The sequence below is a fragment of the Equus quagga genome, chromosome 1, assembly GCF_021613505.1.
Source record: "Equus quagga isolate Etosha38 chromosome 1, UCLA_HA_Equagga_1.0, whole genome shotgun sequence".
NCBI classification, from domain to species: Eukaryota; Metazoa; Chordata; class Mammalia; order Perissodactyla; family Equidae; genus Equus; species Equus quagga.
Genome location: NC_060267.1, coordinates 185871258 through 185895231, shown reverse-complemented (window position 1 = coordinate 185895231; position 23974 = coordinate 185871258). Strand labels below are relative to the sequence as shown.

Genomic DNA, 23974 nt, shown 5'->3' with positions numbered 1-23974 from the left:
TGACGAGGGCCGTGACCTGGGGGTCGGGATAGAGAGTGACGAGGGCCCTGACCTGGGGGTCGGGATAGAGAGTGATGAGGGCTGTGACCTAAAGGTCGTCTGAAGGTCTGGCTGGGTCTGGAGGGTCCATTTTCAAGGTGGCTCACATGTGGACCTCAGGTTGTTGCTGAGTCCCCACTGTGGGCATCTCCACAGGGCTGCTGGGTAACTAGCCCAGAGTGGACTGATCCAGGGGCCAAGCTGGAGGCTGCAAGGCCCTTTCTGCACTGGCTTTGGAAACCATGTGCTCACTGTTGCAGTGCTCCGTGGACTGCCTGATTCTGTGTGAGGAGGCTGCACAAAGACTTAAAGACCAGAAGTCACAGCTGTCTAGATGGTTGGCAGGGGCTGTCCTGGAGGCTGGCCCCACAGGTGCTGTTTCAGGATTAAGTTCAGGTATATGTAACATGAAATCTAAATCACAGTGCCTTAAACAAGAGAAGAATTCATTTTCCGGCATGTGAAAATCCTGAGGGTTGGCAGTCTGGTTTGGCAAATCTGTGCCCTCCCAGGTCTTGGATTTTTTCTGTCTTTCTGCTCTACCATTGTTAGGACTTTTGTAATCACTAAGCTGTGTGATAAGAGAGAGGTATAGGGGTTTTAGGGAAAGGGCTGGGCTCCTATTTAAGGAAACCTTATGATTACAGGATGGCTGCTGCAGTTCCAGCCATCACATCTACATTCAGGTCACAGGAGAGATCAAGAAGAAAAGGGCACCTGTTAACTGAATCTGTCCCCTGTTAAAATACCTTTCATGGAAACTCACTCATGAACTTGCACTTATGTCACATTGGCCAGAATTTAGTCACATGACCACCCATATCTGCAAAGTAGGATGGGAAATAGGCTACACTGGGCAGAGGGCTCAGGGCGTGGATGAGCAGCGACCCGTATCTGCCAGGGGTCGAGCAGATGTCATGCCCTTTGCTCCCGTGTGGATGGACTGTGTACTGCTAAACCACCTTTGTGATCAGTAACAGGCAGAAACTGCTTATGCGTGTTTCTGATCACGTGGGCTGTTGTTGTCAGGAGGACACAAAACAGGATAAAGTCAGATGTACATTTCCCTGGATGGGATGATTCTAGGGTCCCAGTGTGAGAACTGTTTCTCCAGGGGAATTTATTTTCCTTCTGTGCCCACAGAAACAAGATGCTGTGACAGAGTTTCTGGGTGTGAGTGGCTCTCCCTCTGCGTTTCCTGCTGTCGTCCAGTCAGGAGCCTGGCTCCTCGCAGTGGGCCGAGGGTGCGGTGCATTCTGCTCTGCGTTTTGTAATTGGGTTACTGATTATCATGGCTTTTTTTGTCCGTTTGCCTCAGGCCTTATCTCCCTGAACCAGAAAATAGGGATGTTTGGTGTTAGTTCTACTTTTGGTTCTGATTCCCTGCTTATTTAGACATAAATTCAGTGGCTAGAAGCATGAGGGAAAAGGCAAAGATCTGTCCTCTAGAGCGTGGAAGACAGTTATTTAGAAATAAATTGTCAGGTTAATTGCAAGGGGTAAGAGGGTTTTTGATCAGCGATTCTTAAACCATATTCCCAAAAAACAAAACCTAGTGAGCTGAACTAAGGTAAGTTAGTTAAAATTTGGCTAATGGAGGTTCCCACAAACCCCACAACACAAACTGTAGAAAAATCTAAGTTAGAGGAAGGATATTCTCATGCACTAAACAAATCTTTCTCACCTGTTTCTGTGTGAATTTAGACCCTTGACAAGCAGACGCTCGTCCTTGTTGTTCTGAAAGGATCGACGGTATTAATGGGGAGAAACCCCCGATCACAGCCGGCTGGTTTCTTTGCCGATGTTCGGCTGGGTCGGCTGCGTCCTGGTCGCTTTGTGGGTGTGGAGTTGGTGGGAGTCTTCGAAGAGCCTTCTGTGTCCCCAGGGATCCCCGTGACCACTCAGGCCCTGCCCTGCTGTCTCCTGCCCGTGTCCTGTGGCCCTGGGGATGCACTGCGCCTCTGCTGCCACAGGCCTCTTCTCGAGAGCTCTTGAGGCTGCCGTTCATGTGCGTGTTTGTCTTTCTAGAGCTGGCTCTTGGTGGAAGTTCAGAAACTCAGTGAGTCCCCTAGGCCTCTTCCCATGGAGGTGACGGTGGAGGCGGCATGGGTGAGTCTCCGGTTTCCCCCGAGTTCTGCTTCTGCTGCAGTGAAGCTCGCGGTGGTGTCTAATCCACGTAGCACCTGGCCTTGGAGGGTGGTTCAGCGTGGATACTGGACCCTCCTCACTTCTTGGTCCTGTGGCCTCGGGGAGTAGCTTGGCTTGTTTGTGCCTTGGTGTCCTTTGCAGTAACATAGGGACAAAAATAGTACCTGCTTCTAGTGGCTTAGATAATAAATGACTCTGAGCACTGTGAATAGTGCCTTATGAATACATGTTGAGCGCTCTGTAAATTTTAGCTCTTCTTCTTTATTGTCGCATTGATGTTTTCACTGTTTTTGTAACTGGAAATAATTACTCTTTGACCCATTTTTTAGTGTGCCACCCTTCAGCAGCTGGTGAGTCTTTGAATTAGTGGTTTTATTAAGGTTTTTGGCTGATCTAAATAGGATTAAATTCTGGCCTGGCGGTTAATGACTTCTCTGCCAGAAAAGCAGTTAGGGTTTTTTTGGGTTCAGTGTGAATTTTCAGTTGCCAGTATTCAGGTGCCTGAAACTTGAGTTTTGATGAGGACTTTTCCCCCTCCTCAGTTCTGACCACAAAGTGGGTCAAGCACAGTTAGGGGATACTTGGTTTTGTTACAGATAGAAATACAAGATTATGACCATGTAAGTCTAAGAGAAGATCCATAAAGACAGGTTGTAGGAAACACTGACTGGAATTCTCAAGACTTGTATTTAAAAGAAATGTGATAAATGTTAGGGCCAGTGAGCTAATCTTAGAAGGTGTCTGTTCGTCTTGTGGTTTATGTTTTAGATTGAAACATTTAGATTGAAAGTCGAGGAGCTGCAGAAAGGGGACTCCATTCCTTCTGCAGGGCCGCGCTGGTCCACGTGCCGCACCCGACTTGCTCTGCCCCTCCTTAGCCACCTAACATGTGGTTGTGTTCAGAAGAAGCGAAGGAAGCCCCAAATCTTCAGGGATCTAGAAAGACTTTGTGAAATTAGTGAAAGTATTTGCTACCAAGTGGTACCTTGTGAATTCACTGGTTATTTGCTTTGAGAGGCTGGGGAAAGGGTCTGCACTTTCAGGAGGAAACGTTGGGGGCCGAGCTGTGAGAGCAGCAGGTGTCTTCTCCCAGGCAATACCCAAGTGCAGCACTTTACATAGTGGACACTCCCTCGTGACGTAGTCTCTGGTCCTGGTGACTTAATCACACAATCGTGGAGATTCTGAACTGAGAACCTAGTAATTCATTGTGCTGGGAGGACAGAGAATGAGTTTCCCTGTCATGTTTAGAGGTCTTAGATAAAACGTGCCCTTCTGAAGAGACATTACGCCAGCAGGCAGCCTTGCACATCAGCAACAGACACCTCCCTGGGACCACAAAAGCCCTTGGTGCAGTCTTGTTCCGTTCCGACCCGTTCTCTACCCTCAGCCAGGGCAGTGTTTGTGAAGATGTTTCTCGATCGTGGGTCACTCTGCTTACAGCTCACAGCAGCCATCAGCGCCTCCCAGAGCCCTCAGGGAGTCTAGGCTGACACTGCATCCCTCGTCTCCAACCCTTATTCCTCCCACTATTTTATTATGTAGACGTCCTGGATATCGGGTCTTCCCAGGGAGCTCGAGGATGGCTGGGCTTCACAGGAGCCTGGAGCTGGGAGCACAGGCAGCCCTGGACGCCCAGCTCTGGTCTTCGTGCTCCCTGCCGCCTGCCTCCCTCTCTCCGCAGGCTGCCTTTCTCTGCTTTGGCGTGCTGGGAAATGGCCACGCCACAGGGCCGGGTTTAGTTCTCTTTCCTGCACGTGGTCAGCAGACGTGGAGACTCGTTTCTCAGGCCATGTTGCAAGTTCCTGGGAAAGTGAGTCTGATGGGCTGGAGGAGGACGGCCCGTGCTCCTTGAGCTTGGGGGAGGGTCACATGGGTGTTGGCTGTGAAAGCAGGTTGCCATTTGTCAGGATGGGAGGGTTCCAAGTGCTCCCAGATCAAAACACAGGGAACTCTCTTAGGTAGTGGAACTTTGTTCCTTGCCCCTTACTCTCTGTCTTCAGACAGACTTGGGCCTTTGTCTTTGGTGCCAAGGACTGTGATTGCCATCTACACGGTTTATTTAAGAGGTGCTTAATGCCTCTAAGAACTTACCTGTCCACCCAGGTTGTATATCTTGTGAATTTTTTAATTTAGTCATTCATCCGTTTAACAAATATTTATTAATTATCTCGATTACTTAAGGTGCTGTAATGTATGATGGAATCTAACCATATGTAGTTTAAAGTCTAGCTTATTTTTTGAGGAAACTAATGTTATATATTTAAGCTGCATTCACTTGCTTGTCCAGGGTGATAATCCCTTCATTCATTAATGTTTTCTCCCAGATCTTGTTCCAATATTATAGCAGATGGTCAAACCCTTTAATCCTTTGCCTGTACAGATGCCTTTGACTTACTCATTCTAATTATATGTAGGAGAGTAGACATTGGAAAAATAGAAATTTTCCAACAGCAATGGTCACAACATCATGAGTTTCACATTAATTAAATAACAGGAGATTTTGTGAAATCTGCGAAGCTGAGGCTTTAAGATTATGAACACGGCAGCTTGCCCAGATTGTTTCTAGCATTGAAGGAAGCGCAGAGTTCAAGACTTCACAAGTAAACATTCACGTGCAAAGGCGAAAATTAGAAAAATCACAGTCTAGGTCCAAAGTCAAGTCACAGCTGGCTGCTTTGGGAGAAGCATGTGCTTTGGTGGTGAAGTCGCTGCTCTGTGGGCCCCGAGTCAAGGCAGCAGAGTACGGCGGGATGGAGGTGTGCCTCCCTCTCCTATCAGGCTTCAGTTCAGCTCTTCATGGGAGCTGGTCCTGGTGGGAGGGGTTCTCCGTGGTTGGAGATGTGGCCTAGTGTTTCTAGCATGCAGTAATGGGGACTGTCGAACGGGGTCTGTCACGGGAGTGTTTCTTAGGGTGATAGTGGATGAAGAGTAGGAAGCCCCTGCAAGGAGACCTGTAGGTGACTGCAGGTGAAATATCTGAAACCACTTCTCCTGTAGCAAGGGAAGGAGCGTTCCTGAACTTGCATCCTTAAAATTTGATCCCTAAAGAAAGTCCCTTGGAGAGCTGTGCGTGATAACCAATGGGAATAAGCAAGGAGAAGAAGGCGTAACGCGCCAGTATATGCCGCCAGAGGCTGCTGGGGCTCAGGCGAGCTTCCCTCTCAAGCTTCAGTCAGTGGGGAGTTCTGACCATCAAGCCCCTGGGTCATCCATCGTGTCCTGTCAGTGCTCTTGGGTCAGCGAGCTTCTTGTTGGAAGGTGGCGTGTTACTAGTTTCATGAGAGCCCCCTCCAGGAGCCAGGTTGAATGCATTTGGAGGGGTGGAATGTTATCTCTGTAGTCGGGGATCCGAGAGGTCACTTGAAATCCACGGAATGAACAGGTGGAGTGGGTGAGGGGCTGTGCATTTGGTTGTGAAAATGTGCCGTTGACGTTTGCTAATTAACAGCAAAGGTGGTGTGATTGCAGGCCTGTCCTGTCCTTCTGCATGGAGAGGCGTGGGAATGGGCATGACTTCTGTCTGAGAAGAAGAATAGGGTAAGATGTGGATTGTGACAGACGCGTTTTCCACAGCAGCAAAGTGCCGGTTCAGTGTGGGCGACTTCCCTCTCTGAGGGAGAAGGTGAGACGGACCGCGAGCACGGCCCTTGTGGCCTGGCCTTTGCTCACCCAAGGGGCTTTCCTTTCCTGCATGGGGACAGGACATCGCATCTTTCTAGGACCTTGAACTCTGGCCCAGTCACATCCACACACAGCTTTTTCCTGCTCCCTTTTCATCTGACGCTGTGTCCAGGGTGGCCGAGGTCAGAGGTCCAGCCTCTGCTGGGGTGGCTGGCCCTCAGGGGGATGGACCTCCGGCTCAGGCTCCCTTGCCCTAGCGGTTTTGTTTTTCTGTGCAGTTTTTCCATTCCATTGTATTTTGCAATGTTCAGACCACACATTTAGCTCTAAAAGTCCTAGACCTGGTTAGGTTTGGGGGAGGAAGCTGCTGAGATTTATCTTGACAGTTGTTGTTGTGTGTGTGACATTTAAACTAAAGTTAGACAAATTGCATCAGTCTATCTGGTGAATGACTATTGTTCTTTTTCTAATTTTTAGGCCATCATAGACTGATAATTTTGTAGAATACAGTAAAAATGAATTAATAAAAAACCAAGACACAAAAAAAGGCAAGCTCCAAATTTTTATTAGATTTAACAGATATAAAATTAATTTGTCAGATGTTATAAAGGTATCTAAATTCTTTCAGTTTCTGTACTCATGTTGTTTTGGGCCCCACAACCAGTTTGCAGACTGCCATGGGTCCTGGGATTATACTTTGAAACATGAAATCTAATTATTTAGTTGAAATTGAAAAAGTCAGATCATACTGAGAAGCTCCCATTTGAGAAGTTTCTAGGATTGTCTGTTGATTTGAATTTGTTATATTGATATTGCTGCCTCGGGCCACTTGATTTTTTCGCAGAGCCCTGTCAGCTTAGTCCTGTTCAAGGGCCGTGTGAGCATCTGCCCAGTGGGTGACTCTTGATCAGATGGCCATTCCAGCTTCCTCGGAGTGGATGGGGTAGTGGGGACACGTGTTGTAGGCTGGCCACTGAGCTGTGAGGGAAATCAGGCCCTTCTGGCAAAGTTTTCTTTTCCTCTTCAAAAAGATGCAATGAAACGACCCGAGGGGAGTTTGCCTGGAGCTGCTTCAGCCATTGGCAGTCTGTCCGTTTAAGAAGAAACTGGGATTTTTTTTTTTCACTTTTTCTCCCCAAATCCTCCCAGCACATAGTTGTATATTCTAGTTGTAAGTCCTTCTAGTTCTGGCATGTGGGACACCACCTCAGCATGGCTTGATGAGTGGTGCCATGTCCGCGCCCAGGATCTGAACCGATGAAACCCTGGGCCGCCGCAGCCGAACGTGCGAACTTAAGCACTTGGCTCTGGGGCTGGCCCCGAAACTGGGATTTTTAATGAATTCTTGAATGCTGAATAAGCTAACTATGCTGCTAACTTTTTGACTTCTTTTTATGTGGGATAAAAAACTGTTTTTTAAATAATTTGTGGTTGGTCTTTCTCTTATTTGCAGCCCAGAGCTACTGAAGAGTTAGTAACTGAGGAGTTCAAAGCATATATTTTAATCCTCAGTCCAATTTTTAAGGAAAAGCAACAGTTGGTTAGGTACTTGAAAGTCACTTTCCACGCAGTGGCCTCTCCCGTGCATGGCTCTCTGTCAGGCGTCAGCCGGTTTCTGTGGGATTTGCTTTGCAAGCCAAGTATTTGAGGAGGAGCGCGTGTCAAAAAGCAGGGTGCACTGCAGCCGAGAAGACTGTGTGTTTGAGATCTAGGGCCTGTCTGTTGTTTGGGGTGGGATAGTTAGGATCAAGTTCGAATCCCTTGTTCTGAGAGTTGAGGGAAAGTACCCACGTGTGGGACACTCAGAGCAGGCTGTTGGGTGTAGACGAGCGAGAGCTGCTTGGAGCTCTCACTGGGGGGCTGCATGTGCTTGTTTTTCCTGGGCACTCTGCTTCCAGCCTTTAAAGTTTTCTGAAATGCCCAGATGGAGGAAGAGAGAGGCTGCAGGACTTGAGAAATACCCAGTGGTGTGGAAAGAACTATGAGCAGGTATTTTGGGAATTGGAGTGTTGGAGAGGTGGATGAAAAGGAAAAAGGAGACGGAGGCCAGGTGAGGCCACGCGAGGGTCACTGTGTTAAGCTTGTTTTACAGGTGTTGCCACGTAAGCAGCAGTAGAGCTTGGAGATCTTAGTTTTTTTAAATTATGGAATAAATGGTGCTTTAAGAGTCTGACGTTATGTGTCAGGCATTGTTCTGAGCAGTCTTTTTATTTTAACTCATTTAGTCCTGGATGAAGCCCTGTTACAGATCGGGGAAGTGAGTCCAGGGAAGTTGGTGAGTTGCCCAAGGTGCCATCGCCCACAGTCTGTGCTCTGACCATTGGACGGTTCTCTCTCCATATGGACTGTCTCAGCTGTCCAAAGAGTGGAGAGAGGATGAGCCGGGGCCAGCGTTCCACTCTGTCGTGCGAGGAGACAGACATGGTTGGCCCTGCTCCCTGCCCCTTCTTGCTGGGGTCTTTCTTTCTGTGGGTGGGGTTTGCTTTGGTTTTGGGGAAGAGCCCAGCCCCTCTTGTGCCTCGTTGGTCCTCCTTGCTCCAGCAGTCCTGCTTAAAGTGACTGGAGGTGGTTTTCGTCCACCTTGTCTCTGGAGCCCAGAGCGAGCCAGCTCTGCTCCTGGGCCGCTGTCCCACCCTGGCCCTGTTATAGGGTGGCCCCTCAGCGTTCATTTAGTCCTCGTTTCGCTACAAGAGCTCAGCAACGCCCCACTGCCCGGCTGGTACTGGTGGCCTGCCCCCTGCAGGCATGGCCATCTCAGCACTGTGAGCTTGTGGCAGGACCAGAAGGCAGTGCCACTGCTGGCCTGTGACTGGGGAGTGACGCTTGTCTCATTCAGGGCCACGGTGGACAGTGCTTACCCCTCACTTGCAGCTGGCAGTTGGTGGTGCAGTCGAGCCCTGTGCTTCTCCTCTGCCCACAGTGCAGGAGAGCCGTCCTAGCTCCCGACTCGGTTGGAGGGTGATGGCCAGCCTCTTTGATGTACCATACACCCTTCCTTTGGTCACGAACGTCCTATTTTCTCTCAGCTGTTTTGATTTTAAGAAATTAGGTTGATCTGGAAAGATACGTGAAATTATTAAAACAGTTAATTTGATATTGAAATGTAAGTTTTCCTGCAATGAGATATCACCTTACACCTGTCAGAATGACTATAATTAACAAGACAAGACATAACAAGTGTTGGAGAGGGTGTGGAGAAAGGGGGACTCCCATAATGGTGCTGGTGGGAGTGCAAACTGGTGCAGCCACTATGGAAAACAGTATGGAGATTCCTCAAAACGTTTAGAATAGATCTACCATACAGTCCAGCTGTTCCACTGTTGGGTTTTTATCCAAAGATCTTGAAAACACGAATGCATAAGGATACATGCACCCCTATGTTCATCGCAGCATTATTCGCAATAGCCAAGACTTGGAAGCAACCTAGGTGCCCATCAAGGGGTGCATGGATAAAGAAGATGTGGTATTTATACACGATGGAATGCTGCTCAGCCCTAAGAAATGATGAAATCCAGCCATTTGTGACAACATGGATGGACCTTGAGGGTATTATGCTAAGTGAAATAAGTCAGATGGAGAAAGTCAGATACAGTATGATCTCACTCATAAGTGGAAGATAAAAACGACAAACACACACATAGCAACAGAGATTGGATTGATGGTTACCAGAGGGAAAGCGGGGAGGGAGGAGGCCGAAAGGGGTGATTAGGCGCGTGTGTGTGGTGATGGACGGTAATAAGTCTTTGGGTGGTGAATGTGATGCAGTCTACACTGAATTGAAATACAATGATGTACACCTGAAATTTATATCATGTTATAAACCAATGCTACCTTAATAAAAAAAAAAGAAATGCAAGTTTTCCTGCCACCCTAGGGTGATAAGCAGTAGAGTTATAGGTCTGCTCTAGGCTTAGTTATTGATACTGTTAGAACAGCTCAAATGAATTTTGAGAAGACATGGCTTTCAGCCCATAATTCCCTAAATGTATGTTCCCCTTAAGTAAAAAAGAGTGGTGGAGTCGGGAGTGCATCAGCATGGAGCCTCTGTTACAATTTGTTCTTTGATTTTTCATCAGCTGTTCATTGAGTGCTGCAGGTACTGGGGTCATCACAGTCATAAAAACATGAACATTCTTACCCTCGTAGAACTTACATTCTAATGGGAGGGACAGACAATGAGTAAGACAAGTAAGATCATGACATGGGAAATACATAGCCTCTTAGGGAAGTTCTGCTTTTGGACTATGATGTGTTTGAGAAGTGGTCCTGAACCGTGGGAACTCTTGGTCCCTTCACCACGGGAGCCACAGACTCCTCTCCACCCTCAGGGGCGACTCTTCATGCTCCCCCACATCTCCTGCCTTCTGTCCTCTCACCCTGTCAGTAGAACTGACCACTGTGAAAAGGCAGATACTTACGAGTTCTTCACATGCAGGGAGTGGGAGAGCTGGGTCTGGAAGCATTTTTCTGGTGGCCCATTGCCGTCATTGGCAATGTTGGCAGTAGAAGTGAAAGTGATTTTTCTTTTCCACGAGGAGCTTTGATGTGTGTACCTAAGTGGGATAGGGCAGGAGGTCCGCCAAGGAATCTGGCAAGTTGGAAATGAGGTTTTTATTAACATAAAAAATCCATAGGGATTACTTCTCCAGTGTGACTGCCATGAGCATTCATGACATTGACATTATAGATCATGGGCAGACTGTCCTCTGTGGGTTACTAGTGAAAGATTCTCCTAATCCAGACGAAACCTTAAGAAAGCCTTCCTCCCTCTCTCTGTCTCCCTCTCTTTCTTTTTTCATTTTAAATAAACTGCACCAGGAATTTTATTTTATTTTGTAAGATCTTCCTTTAAGCAGAGCTCATAAAAATCTTTTGTGGTCCAGCGTTTTGAAGTGCCTTCATGGCGTGGCTTTGTAGAGACACAGTTGGGTTGACTTAGGCCTGGTCATCTCAGACTACAGAAGAGAAAGGCAGAAAATCGTATTGTGGAAACTGCATTTTGGACTGAGAGATATTTACTCCCCAACGATAAACAGCTTTACAGCCACTTTGTTCATGATTATGATGATGCCTCTAGGAGGCAGCAGATGCTCGATTCGCTCACCCTAAATAATTCCACGTTCTGGGTTAAGGCATGGTATTGGTTTAGAGAAGACATGACTTTTGTGTTGTGACAGAGACATGGGGAATGGCGTGTGGCACGTGGGCGGGACTAGGGTACCTTGTGAATACACATCAGCTGGTTTTGTGGGGTTTCCACCTGTAGCTGTTTGGTGGCTGGACTGTTTCCAAGAGCAGCTGTCTTCCACACAGTGGTGATGGTGTGCAATGGGCCTCTCCACCCATATCGCCTGGCAGCCGCGGCCGCTGGGGAGCTACTGAAAGCTGCCATGGAGGCGAGCTGGCCCGTGGCTTACCCTGGATGCCACGTTTCAGGAACAGAAGAAAGGGTCCACTGGTCAGAAACGTGATTTCAGTTAAATGAACCTTGCTGATTGTTTTCATGTCCCTGAGTGGAGTACTTAACAACAAGAGTCCTTCTGGGCACTTGTTCGCCTGGGATGGATGCGTGTAAATGCCTGGTGGTGATCATCGTTCCCTAAGTGCTGACAGATGCTTTGTGTTATTCATCAAACTTTTTCCATGGTTAGAATCACACTGTGTTCATAGCATCACAAAGATGTTTTCTGAGAGTTAAAGATGTCGGCCTTGGTTGTGGTTTTTTGTTTTTCAGATCTTGATTGTGGAGATAAACTCTGATGTTTGAATTGCCTTGTTCTGCTGGAGGAAAAGACTTTCTGATTACAGTACTCATCAGCAACTGGAGTGCTGAATCAGTTGCAGAAATTCAAAATAGCATGCAGATGGTAATTGTCCTGTGGATAGATCTTTAGGGAAGCAGCCCATGGGATGCGGGTCTATGTGGTGTTCATCCCCCAGCAGAGTGTTGTGACCCAGGGCAGGTGAGCAGGCCTCCTGGGGATGGACTTGCACTGATGCCTTGGAAATTGTTTTTTTTATTGAAAAGTTTCATGTGTAGAACACTGTAATTTGACTTCTGTATACACTACAGTGTGCTCACCACCAAAATCTGGTTTCCATCCATCGCCATACAGTTGGCCCCCTTCACCCCTTTTGTCCTCCCCACACCTGCTTTCCCTCTGGAAACCACCAGTCTGTTCTCTGTATCTGTTTTTGTTTTGTTTGTGCGTTTATTCCTATTTTTTTCTATTCCACATATAAGTGAAATCATACAGTAATTGCCTTTCTCTCTCTGACTTATTTCACTTAGACTAATACCCTCAAAGTCCATCCATGTTGTCACAAATGGCCGGGTTTCACCATTTCTTATGGCTGAGTAGTATTGTGTATATATACCACATCTTCTTTATCCATTCATCTGTCAGTGGACACTTAAGTTGCTTCCATGTCTTGACTGTTGTGAGTAATACTGCTGTGGACATAGAGGTGCATATATCTTTTCAAATTAGTGTTTTCCTGTTCTTTGGATAAATGCCCAAAAGTGGAATAGCTGGATTGTATGGTATTTCTATTTTTAGCTTTTTGAGAAATCTCCTTATTGTTTTCTATAGTAGCTGCACCAGTTTGCAATCCCACCAGCAGTGTATGAAGGTTCCCTTTTCTCCACACCCTCTCCAACACTTGTTATTTTTTGTCTTGCTAATTATAGCCATTCTGACAGGTGTGATGTGATAGCTCATTGTAGTTTTGATTTGCATTTCCCTGATGATCCGTGATGTTGAGCATCTTTTCATGTGCCTGTTGGCTATCTGTATATCTTTGGAAAACTGTCTGTTCGTATCCTCTGCCCGCTTTTTGATCTGATTTGTTTTTGTTGTTGAGATGTATGAGTTCTTTATGTATTTTGGACGTTTACTCCTTATGAGATACATGACTTGCAAATATCTTCTCCCATTCAGTGGGTTGCCTTTTCATTTTGTTGATTGTTTCCTTCACTGTGCAGAAGCTTTTTAGTTTGATGTAGTCCCATTTGTTTGTTTTTGCTTTTGTTGCCTTTGCCTGAGGAGACAGATTCATAAAAATGCTGCTAAGACCAATGTCAAAGAGCTTACTGCCTATGTTTTCTTATAGAAATTTCATAGTTTTAAGTCTTACATTCAAGTCTTTAATCCATTTTGAGTTAATTTTTGTGTGTGGTGAAGGATAATGGTCACTTTCATTCTTTTGCATGTGGCTGTCCAGTTTTCCCAGCACCATTTATTGAAGGGACTCTCCTTTCTCCATTGTATGCTCTTGGCTCCCTTGTCGAATGTTAGCTGTCCATAGATATGTGGGTTTATTTCTGGGGTCTCGATTCTGTTCCATTGATCTGTGTGTTTGTTTTTGTGCCAGTACCATGCTGTTTTGGTTATATAGCTTTGTAGTATATTTTGAAATCAGGGAGTGTGATGCCTCCAACTTTGTTCTTTTTTTCTTTGGATTCCTTTGGCTCTCTGGGATCTTTTGTTTTTCCATATAAATTTTAGAATTCTTTGTTCTATTTCTGTGAAAAATGTTATTGGAACTTTGATAGAGATTGCATTGAATTTATAGATTGGTTTACAAAATGTGGACATTTTAACAATATTAAGTGTTTCAATCCATAAGCATGGAATATTTTTCCATTTCTTTGTGTTGTCTTTGCTTTCTTTCAACATGTCTCTTAGTTTTCAGTGTACAGATCTTTCACCTCCTTGGTTAAGTTTATTCCTAGATATTTTATTCTTTTTGTTGCTATTGTAAGTGTGATTGTATTCTTAGCTTCTCTTTCTGCTAGTTTATGTGTAGAGATGCAACTCGATTTTTGTATGTTGAGTTTGTATCCTGCAACTTTACTGTATCCGTTTATTATTTCTAATATTTTTTGGTGGATTCTTTAGAGTTTTCTCTATATAGAATCATGTTGTCCACAGGTAGTGAGTTTTACTTCTTCCTTTCCAATCTGGATTCCTTTTATTTCTTTTTCTTGCCTAATTGCTCTAGCCAAAACCTCCGGTACTGTGTTGAATAGGAGTGGTGAGAGTGGGCATCCTTGTCTTTTTCCTGTTCCCAGAGGGGTGGCGTTCAGTTTTTCACTATTAAGTATGATGTTGGCTGTGGGTTTGTCATATATGGCCTTTTGTTATGTTGAGGTACTTTCCTTCCATACTCATTTTATTGAGAGTTTCATCATAAATGGATGCTCTATCTTATCAAATACTTTTTCTGCATCTATTGAGATGATCATATGATTTTTATCCTTTAATTTCTTAATGTGGTGTATTGTGTTGATTGATTTGCAGGTGTTGAACCATCCCTGCATCTCTGGAGTAAATCCCACTTGATTGTGGTGTATGATCTTTTTGACATATTGTTGTATTTGACTTGCTAATATTTTGTGAAGGATTTTTGCATCGATGTTCATCAGTGATACTGGCCTGTAATTTTCCTTTTTTGTGTTGTGCTTGTCTGGTTTTGGTATCAGGGTGATGTTGGGCTCATAAAATGAATTGTGAAGTGTTCCTTCCTCTTCAATATTTTGGACGAGTTTGAGAAGGATAGGTATTAAGTCTTCTTTGAATGTTTGGTGGAATTCACCAGGGAAGCCATCTGGTCCTGGACTTTTGTTTTTCGGTAAGTTTTTTTTTTTTTTTTTTTTTTACTTAAGATTATAATAGCTTACAACCTTGTGAAATTTCAGTTGTACATTATTGTTAGTCATGTTGTAGGTGCACCTCTTCACCCTTTGTGCCCTACCCCTACCCCCCTTTCCCCTGGTAACCACCAATCAGTTCTCTTTGTCTATATGTTTAACTTCCACCGCTGAGTGGAGTCATACAAAGTTCGTCTTTCTCTATCTGACTTATTTCACTTAACATAATACCCTCAAGGTCCATCAGTGTTGTTGTGAATGGGATGATTTTATCCTTTTTTATGGCTGAATAGTATTCCATTGTGTATATATACTGTATCTTCTTTATCCAGTCATCAGTTGATGGGCACTTAGGTTGCCTGCACGTCTTGGCTATTGTAAATAATGCTTCAATGAACCTAGGGGTGCATGGGACTTTTGGAATTGCTGCTTTCAAGTTCTTTGGATAGATAGCCAATAGTGGGATGGCTGGGTCATATGGTATTTCTATTTTTAATTTTTTGAGGAATCTCCATACTGTTTTCCATAGTGGCTGCACCAGTTTGCATTCCCACCAACAGTGTATGAGGGTTCCTTTTTCTCCACAACCTCTCCAACATTTGTCACTTTTTGTTTCGCTTGTTTTTTCCCATTCTAACAGGTGTAAGGTGATATCTTAGTGTAGTTTTGGTTTGCATTTCCCTGATGATCAGCGATGATGAGCATCTTTCATGTGCCTATTGGCCATCTGTATATCTTCTTTGGAGAAATGTCTGTTCATGTCCCCTGCCCATTTTTTGATCAGGTTGTTTGATTTTTTGTTGTTGAGCAGTGTGAGTTATTTATATATTATGGAGATTAACCCTTTGTCAGATATATAACTTGTAAATATTTTTTCCCAACTAGTGGGTGGTGTTTTTTGTTTCAAGCCTGTTTTCCCTTGCCTTGAAGAAGCTCTTTAGTCTGATGAAGTCCCATTTGTTTATTCTTTCTATTGTTTTCCTCATCTGAGGAGATATGGTGTCCAAAAAGATCCTTTTGCTACTGATGTCAGAGTGTACTGCCTGTATTCTCTTCTAGAAGACTTATTGTTTCAGGTCTAATCTTTAGGCCTTCTATCCATTTTGAATTTATTTTTATGAATGGTGAAAAAGAATGGTCAATTTTCATTCTTTTACATGTCGCTTTCTAGTTTTCCCAGCACCATTTGTTGAAGAGACTTTCTTTTCTCCATTGTAGGCCCTCAGCTCCTTTGTCAAAGATTAGCTGTCCATAGATGTGTGGTTTTATTTCTGGGCTTTCAATTCTGTTCCATTGATCTGTGCACCTGTTTTTGTACCAGTACCATGCTGTTTTGATCACTGTAGCTTTGTAGTATGCTTTGAAGTCAGGGATTGTGATGCCTGCAGCTTTTTTCTTTTTTCTCAGGATTGCTTTAGCAATTCAGGGTCTTTTGTTGCCCCATATGAATTTTAGGATTCTTTATTCTATTTCTGTAAAGAATGTCATTGGGATTCTGACTGGGATAGCGTTGAATCTGTAGATTGCTTTAGGTAGTATGGACGTTTTAACTATGTTTATTCTTCCAGTCCATGTGCCTGGAATGTCTTTCCATCTCTTTATGTCGTCATCAGTTTGTTTCAGGAAAGTCTTGTAGTTTTCATTGTGTAAGTCTTTCACTTCCTTGGTTAAATTTACCCCAAAGTATTTTATTCTTTTTGTTGCGATTGTGCATGGGATTGAGTTCTTGCGTTGTTTTTCTGTTATTTGTTGTTAGAGTATAGAAATGCTACTGATTTATGTATGTTCATTTTATACCCTGCAACTTTGCTGTAGCTGTTGATTATTTCTAATAGTTTGCCAATGGATTCTCTGGGGTTTTCTATATATAAGATCATGTCATCTGCAAACAGTGAGACTTGCACTTCTTCATTGCCTATTTGGATTCCTTTTATTTCTTTTTCTTGCCAAATTGCTCTGGGCAAAACCTCCAGTACTATGTTGAATAAGAGTGGTGAGAGCGGTCACCCTTGTCTTGTTCCTGTTCTCAGAGGGATGGCTTTCAGTTTTTGCCCATCGAGTATGATGTTGGCTGTGGGTTTGTCATATATGGCCTTTATTATGTTGAGGTAGTTTCCTTCTATACCCATTTTATTGAGTGTTTTTATCATAAATGGATGTTGGATCTTGTCGAATGCTTTCTCTGCATCTATTGAGATGATTATGTGGTTTTTGTTTCTCATTTTGTTAATGTAGTGTATCACATTGATTGACTTGCAGATGTTGGACCGTCCCTGTGTCCCTGGTATAAATCCCACAAGATCATGGTACATGATCTTTTTAATGTGTTGCTGTATTCGGTTTGCCAAAATTTTGTTGAAGATTTTTGCATCTGTGTTCATCAGTGATATTGGCCTGTAGTTTTCCTTCTTTGTGTTGTCCTTGTCAGGTTTTGGGATCAGGATGATGTTGGCTTCATAAAATATGTTAGGGAGTGCTCCATCTTCCCCAATTTTCTGAAATAGTTTGAGAAGGATAGGTATTAAATCTTCTTTGAATGTTTGGTAGAATTCTCCAGAGAAGCCATATGGTCCTGGACTTTTATTTTGGGGGAGGTTTTTGATTACTGTTTCAATTTCTTTACTTGTGATTGGTCTATTCAGATTCTCTATTTCTTCCTGCTTCTGTTTTGGGAGGTTGTAAGAGACTAAGAATTTATCCATTTCTTCTAGGTTGTCCAATTTGTTGGTGTATAGTTTTTCATAGCATTCTCTTATGATCTTTTGTATTCCTGTGGTATCCGTTGTGATTTCTCCTCTCTCATTTCTAATTTTATTTATTTCAATCTTCTCTCTTTTTTTCTTAGTGAATTTGGCTAAGGGTTTGTCAGTTTTTTTTTATTTTTTCAAAGAACCAACTCTTTGTTTCATTGATCCCTTTCTACTGTGTTTTTTGTTTCAATTTCATTTATTTCTGCTCTAATTTTTATTATTTCCCTCGTTCTACTGACTTTGGGCTTTGTTTGTTCTTCTTTTTCTAATTCTGTTAGGTGTCATTTGAGATTGCTTATCTGAGATTTTTCTTGTTTATTGAGGTGAGCCTGTATTGCAATGAATTTCCCTCTTAGGACTGCTTTTGCTGCATCCCAAATGAGTTGGTATGGTGTGTTTTCATTTTCATTTGTCTCCAGATAATATTTGATTTCTTCTTTAATTTCTTCAGTAATACTTGTTTGTTCAGAAGCATGGTGTTTAGTCCCCACATTTTTGCTCCTTTCCCAGCTTTATTCTTGTAGTTGATTTCTAGTTTCATAGCATTATGATCAGAAAATATGCTTGCTGTTATTTCAACCCTCTTGAATTTGTTGAGGCTTGCTTTGTTTCCCAAGATATGGTCTATCCTTGAGAATGTTGCATGCGCAGTTGAGAAGAATGTGTAACCTACTGTTTTTGGATGGAGTGTTCTATATATATCTGTTAAGTCCATCTGGTCTAATTTTTCATTTAATTCTATAATTTCCTTGTTGACTTTCTGTCTGGATGATCTATCCATTGGTGTTAATGGGGGTTGAGGTCCCCTACTATTATTGTATTGTTGTTTATGTCTCCTTTTAGTTTTGTTAATAGTTGGTTTACATATTTTGGTGTGCCTGTATTGGGTACGTACATATTTATAAGTGTTATGTCTTCTTGGTGGAGTGTCCCTTTTATCATTATAAACTGCCCCTCTTTGTCTCTCTTTGTCTGTTTTGCTTTGAAGTCTACTTTGTCTGATAGAAATATGGCGACACCTGCTTTCTTATGTTCATTATTAGCTTGGAGTATCATCTTCCATCCCTTCCCTCTGAGTCTGTGTTTGTCTTTGGGGCTGAGGTGTGTTTCCTGGAGGCAGCATATTGTTGGGTCTTGTTCTTTAATCCATCCTGCCACTCTATGTCTTTTGATTGGCGAGTTCAATCCATTTACTTTTAGAGTAATTATTGAAATGTGGGGGCCTAACGCTGCCATTTTATCGCTTATTTTCCAGTTCTCTTGCATTTCCTTTGTTTCTCGTCCCATGATTTTTGGACTACCAATTCAGGTAGATAGATTTCTATATTGGCTTTCTTCTTATTTGTAATTTGTGTCTTTATTCTTGTTATTTGTTTAGTGGTTACCGTGTGGTTTGTATAAAACATCTCATAGATGAGATAGTCCATTTTCTGGTAGCCTCTTATTTCCTTAGATTAAGCCATTCCATCCCTCTCCTCTTCCCCTTCTAGGTTGTTATTGTCAGATTTTTTCTTCTCTTCCTTCTTGTGTTGTGAGTTTGTGGTTAAAATGACAAGATTATATTTATTCTTGGTGTTTCCCTTCCTTTTATCTTTAATGTTATACTTAGCCTTTGCTAACCTGTTCTGATGGAGAGCTACAACTTTCTAATTTTGTCTTTCTACTTATCTCCTTAGCTCTGGGTTTTGTAACCCCTTTCCTTTTTTTGACTTTTCAGGTATGAGGGTCTTCCTGAGCATTTCTTGTATGGGAGGTCTTGTGGCAATGAACTCCCTTAACTTTTGTTTATCTGGGAAAGTTTTTATTTCTCCATCACATTTGAAGGATATTTTTGCTGGATAGAGTATTCTTGGCTGCAAGTTTTTGTCCTTCAGAGTTTTGAATATATCATTCCACTCTTTTCTAGCCTGTAAGGTATCTGCTGAGAAATCTGCTGACAGCCTTATGGGGATTCCTTTGTAGGTTATTTTCTTCTGCCTTGCTGCCTTTAGTATTTTCTCTTTGTCATTGACTTTTGCAAGCTTCACTACTATGTGCCTTGGGGTTGGTCTTTTTACATTGATAAAGTTTGGAGGTCTATTAGCATTTGTGACATGGAGTTCCATCTCTCTCCCCAGGTTTGGGAAGTTCTCAGCCATTATTTATTTGAACAGACTTTCTGGCCCCCTTCTCCTTCTCTTCTCCCCCTGTGGTACCTATAATCCTAATGTTGCATTTGCTAATTGAGTCAGATATTTCTCAGAGAGTTTCTTCATTTCTTTTTAGTCTTAGTTCTCTCTCCTCTTCTATCTGCAGCATTTCTATATTCCTATCCTCCAAATTGCTAATTCTGTCCTCCATATTATCGAGCCTACTGTTCAGAGAGTCCAGATTTTTCTTAGTCTCCTCCATTGTGTTCTTCATCTCCAACATTTATGTTTGGTTCTTCTTTATAGTATCAAGGTCTTTTGTGACATAGCTCCTGAACTCATTGAGTTTTCTATCTGTATTCTCTTTTAACTCATTGAGTTTTGTAATCATGGCTATTTTGAATTCATTGTCATTTAGGTTATAGATTTCAGTGTCTTTGGGATTGTTTTCTGGATACTTGTCATTTTTCTTCTGTTCTGAAGATTTAATATATTTTTTCATACTGCTTGATGGCATGGATTTGTGCTGCCTCATAGAGAGAGAGTTTAGTTACTGCTTCCACTTGCTTCTACTGGAGTGGCGGGGGGAGCAGCAGTGTAATCTGCACTGACCAGGATCCCTGTCAGCTGTTGCTGACTGGACCTGGGCTCCTCCTTGTGGTCACAGTGGCCCTGTGGGGTCTCTCGTCAGCTGTGGGGACAGTTGCAAGGGGGCCTCAGGTTGCTGGTGCCTACTGTCACAGACCACCTAGACGCGCTCCCTCCTTAGGGTCTGCAGCGGTGTTATGGACTTTCACAGTGGCTGGGAGCAGGTTCAGCTAGACTCACAGCTCTGCCACCATCAGGGCCCGCAAGATCTCACTTGTCCGCTGTGGCCCACAGCAGAGCTATGGGTATCTACTGCAGTCTGTGGTTAGCTCACCCATCTGTACTACTTCTGCCTCAGGGCCTTCCAGTCTTGTGATTGCCACTAATGCTGGGCAGAGGCTTTCCCTGTGGCTGCTGTGGGACTGTGAATTTTCCCCCTGGAACACGGAGCAGGCTCACTGGGGCTCCAACTTGCCACCACCCAGTCACATGGTCTCTCAGGGTCTCCCTTCCCCCCTCTGGGCCACAGCAGGAGTTTGTGAGTCAGAGGTGGCTGGCAGGTTGCTGTGCTGCCTGGGATCCTTCTGCCCCAGGGCCTCCTGATGTTCTGAATGCTGGGCGGGGCCTCTCTGCTAATGCCGAGTAGAGGCTTTCCCTGTGGCTGCTGTGGGACTGTGGATGTTCTCCCTGGACCACAGAGCAGGCTTGCTGGGGCTCCAACTTGCCACTGCCCGCTCACATGGACTCACTAAGTCTGCCTTGCCCCCTTGGGGCCACAGCAGGAGTTTGTGCGTCAGAGGTGGCTGGCGGGTTGCTGCGGCGCCTGGGATCCTCCTGCCCCAGGGCCTCCTAGCCTACTGAATGCTGGGCAGGGCCTCTCTGCTAATGCTGAGTAGAGGCTTTCCCTGTGGCTGCTGTGGGGCCGTGGATTTTCCCACTGGGTTAAGGGGCAATCACAGGGGGCTTAGGTAGGGCTGTAGTCACCTGTTTCCACCGTCACTCTGCAGATGCTCACACATGACCGCCCTTGGTGCCGTAGAGATACTATGAGCATGTCTGCTGGTAGAAAGTCACTTGCAGGTAGTAGGCTGTCTGGGGTTCAGAGAGTTTTCACCTATGTCCACCTCTTCCCAGGGGGACGTCCGTCCACCTTCCTATGTATAGCAGCACGGGTCTCTCAGGTGTCCTGAGATGCTGTGTGGATATCCTTTGTTGACTGGTGAATGTCCAATTAGTTTGTAGTTTGAAGGGGGAGAAACAAAGAAAACTGCTCACTCCACCATGTTGCTGGCATCACTCTTCCTTTTTGGTAAGTTTTTGATTACTGTTTTGATCTCCTTACTAATGATTGGTCTATTCAGATTTTCTGTTTCTTCATGATTTAGTCTTGGTAGGTTCTATGATTTTAAGAGTTAATCTGTTTCTTCTAGGTTGTCCAGTTTATTGGCATATAGCCGTTCATAGTAGTCTCTTAGAATCCTTTGTGTTTATTTTTTCTAAAGATTGGCATCTGAGCTAACATCTGTTGCCAATCTTTTTTTTTTCTGCTTTTATTTTCTCCCCAAATGCCCCAGTACATAGTGGTATATTCTAGTTGTAGGTCCCCCTGGTTGTGCTATGCAGGATGCCGCCTCAACATGGCCTGATGAGCATTGCTGTGTCTGTGCCCAGGATCCAAACCAGTGAAACCCTGGGCTGCCGAAGTGGAGCACACAAACTCGACCACTCGGCCAAGGGGCTGGCCCTTCCTTTATATTTCTGTAGTATCCATTGTAACTTCTCTTTCATTTCTGATTTTATTTGAACCTTGTCTCTTTTTTTCATAGTGAGTTTAGCTAAAGATTTGTGACTTTTATTTATCTTTTCAAAGAACCAGCTCTTCATTTCATTGATCTATTCTATTGTCCTTTTAGTCTCTACTTCATTTATTTCTACTCTGATTTTTATTTCCTTCCTTCTGCTGACTTTGGGCTTCGCTTGTTCTTCTTTTTCCAGATCCTTTAGGTGCACTGTTAGATTGTCTATTTGGGATTTTTCTTGTTTGTTGAGGTAGGCCCGAATTGCTATGAACTTCCCTCTTAGAACTGCTTTTGCTGTGTCCCATAAATTTTGGCATGTCGTAATTTCTTTTTCTTTTGTCTCCAGGTATTTTTTGATTCTTCATTGATCCAGTGGTTATTCAGTAGCTTGTTATTTAGTCTTTATGTGTTTGTGAGTTTTCTAGCTTTCTTCTTGTAGTTGATTTCTGGTTTTACACCATCATGGTCAGAAAAGACGTTGGTTCCTTGCTGCTGCCTGGGTAACTACAGTCGTTGGCTTTGCCACTGGGGGCTCCGGATGGCAACGCCTTGCTACGTCTGGGGTCGCCTGGTTCACAGGCACCAGTACCGTGGTGGGGGCAGAGGAAAGGTGTGATGGAGCCATGTTTGTGTGCCATGGTTGTGGATAGGAGGACCAGGGTTACGGGCCCTGCTGCCGCTGTGGCCGGGAGGTTAGGGTCTTGCATCCCACCTCCACTGTCCCCTGGTCACCTCTGCTGTGCCATCAGGCTCCCCAGGGCTGCAGCTCGTGGCTGGGGGCTGGGATTGCGGGCACCACCCCTGCTGTGTGTCTGGTCCCTCACCTTGAGGTGTGGTCTCCCTGGTGTCCTCAGGTGTGGGCAGAGGAAACTCAGCTGAGTTCTGGATGTTGCCTGGCTGTAGGTTGGAGGGGAGACTGAGGGAGCATCTCAGCCGCCACAGTGCTGGCGTTGCCCCGGTGCTTCTCCTGAGCTGCGGTTGCATCAATTCTAGCCCTGCGTCCTGTTCACACACAGCACACTTGGAATCCTGCAGCGACCCCAGGACTGTGGAGGGCTGACCACCACCTTTCTCAAGGCCACCACCCCGTTTTTAAGGCTTGTAATTTATTGTTTGGTGGGCATCTTCTCTGGGTCCACTGCTGTGCTCTTGTGAATTTACCAAAATCACCAGAATTGTTTGGTGTATTATGGTTTGCTCTGGCTCCAAGTCAGGAAACATGACTTAAGTATGGGCCAGTATGATTTTTTTTAAAATTTTTTTTATTAATGTTATGATAGATTACAACCTTGTGAGATTTCAGTTGTACATTTTTGTTAGTCATGTTGTGGGTACACCACTTCCCCCTCCGTACCCTCCCCAGACCCCCCCTTTTCCCTGGTAACCACCGATCAGATCTCCTTCTCAATATACTAATTTCCACCTATGAGTGGAGTCATATAGAGTTCGTCTTTCTCTGACTGACTTATTTGGCTTAACATAATGCCCTCGAGGTCCATCCACGTTGTTGTGAATGGGCCAATTTCGTCTTTTTTTATGGCTGAGTAGTATTCCATTGTGTATATATACCACATCTTCTTTATCCAATCATCAGTTTCTGGGCATGTAGGCTGGTTCCACGTCTTGGCTATTGTAAATAATGCTGCGATGAACATAGGGGTGCAACGGACTCTTGAGATATCTGATATCAGGTTCTTAGGATAGATACCCAGTAATGGGATGGCTGGGTCATAGGGTATTTCTATTTTTAACTTTCTGAGAAATCTCCATACTGTTTTCCATAGTGGCTGTACCAGTTTGCATTCCCACCAACAGTGTATGAGGGTTCCTCTTTCTCCACAACCTCTCCAACATTTGTCGTTCTTGGTTTTGGATGTTTTTGCCAATCTAACGGGGGTAAGGTGATATCTTAGTGTAGTTTTGATTTGCATTTCCCTGATGATTAGCGATGATGAACATCTTTTCATGTGTCTATTGGCCATATTCATATCTTCTTTTGAGAAATGTCTGTTCATGTCCTCTGCCCATTTTTTGATCGGGTTGTTTGTTTTTTTGTTGTTAAGCAGTGTGAGTTCTTTGTATATTATGGAGATTAACCCTTTGTCGGATAAGTGGCTTGTAAATATTTTTTCCCAATTAGTGAGCTGCTTTTTGTTTCAATCCTGTTTTCCCTTGCCTTGAAGAAGCTCTTTAGTCTGATGAAGTCCCATTTGTTTATTCTTTCTATTGTTTCCCTCAACTGAG

The 23974-nt window shown here is 44.1% G+C and overlaps 1 protein-coding gene across 16 annotated transcripts in view; it reads left to right on the top strand.

Moving 5' to 3' along the window:
- The window catches only part of PLCH1 (phospholipase C eta 1), a 210713-nt gene that overhangs the window by 72771 nt on the left and 113968 nt on the right, over positions 1 to 23974 (top strand). The window contains exon 2 of one of the 16 annotated variants that reach the window (XM_046647116.1): positions 2068 to 2148. The exons of the other annotated variants lie outside the window; for them this stretch is intronic. Within the exon in view, the coding sequence (XP_046503072.1) occupies positions 2145 to 2148 (4 nt within the window). The 5' untranslated portion in view covers positions 2068 to 2144. The remainder of the gene's footprint in view (positions 1 to 2067; positions 2149 to 23974) is intronic. 16 annotated transcript variants of the gene reach the window in all.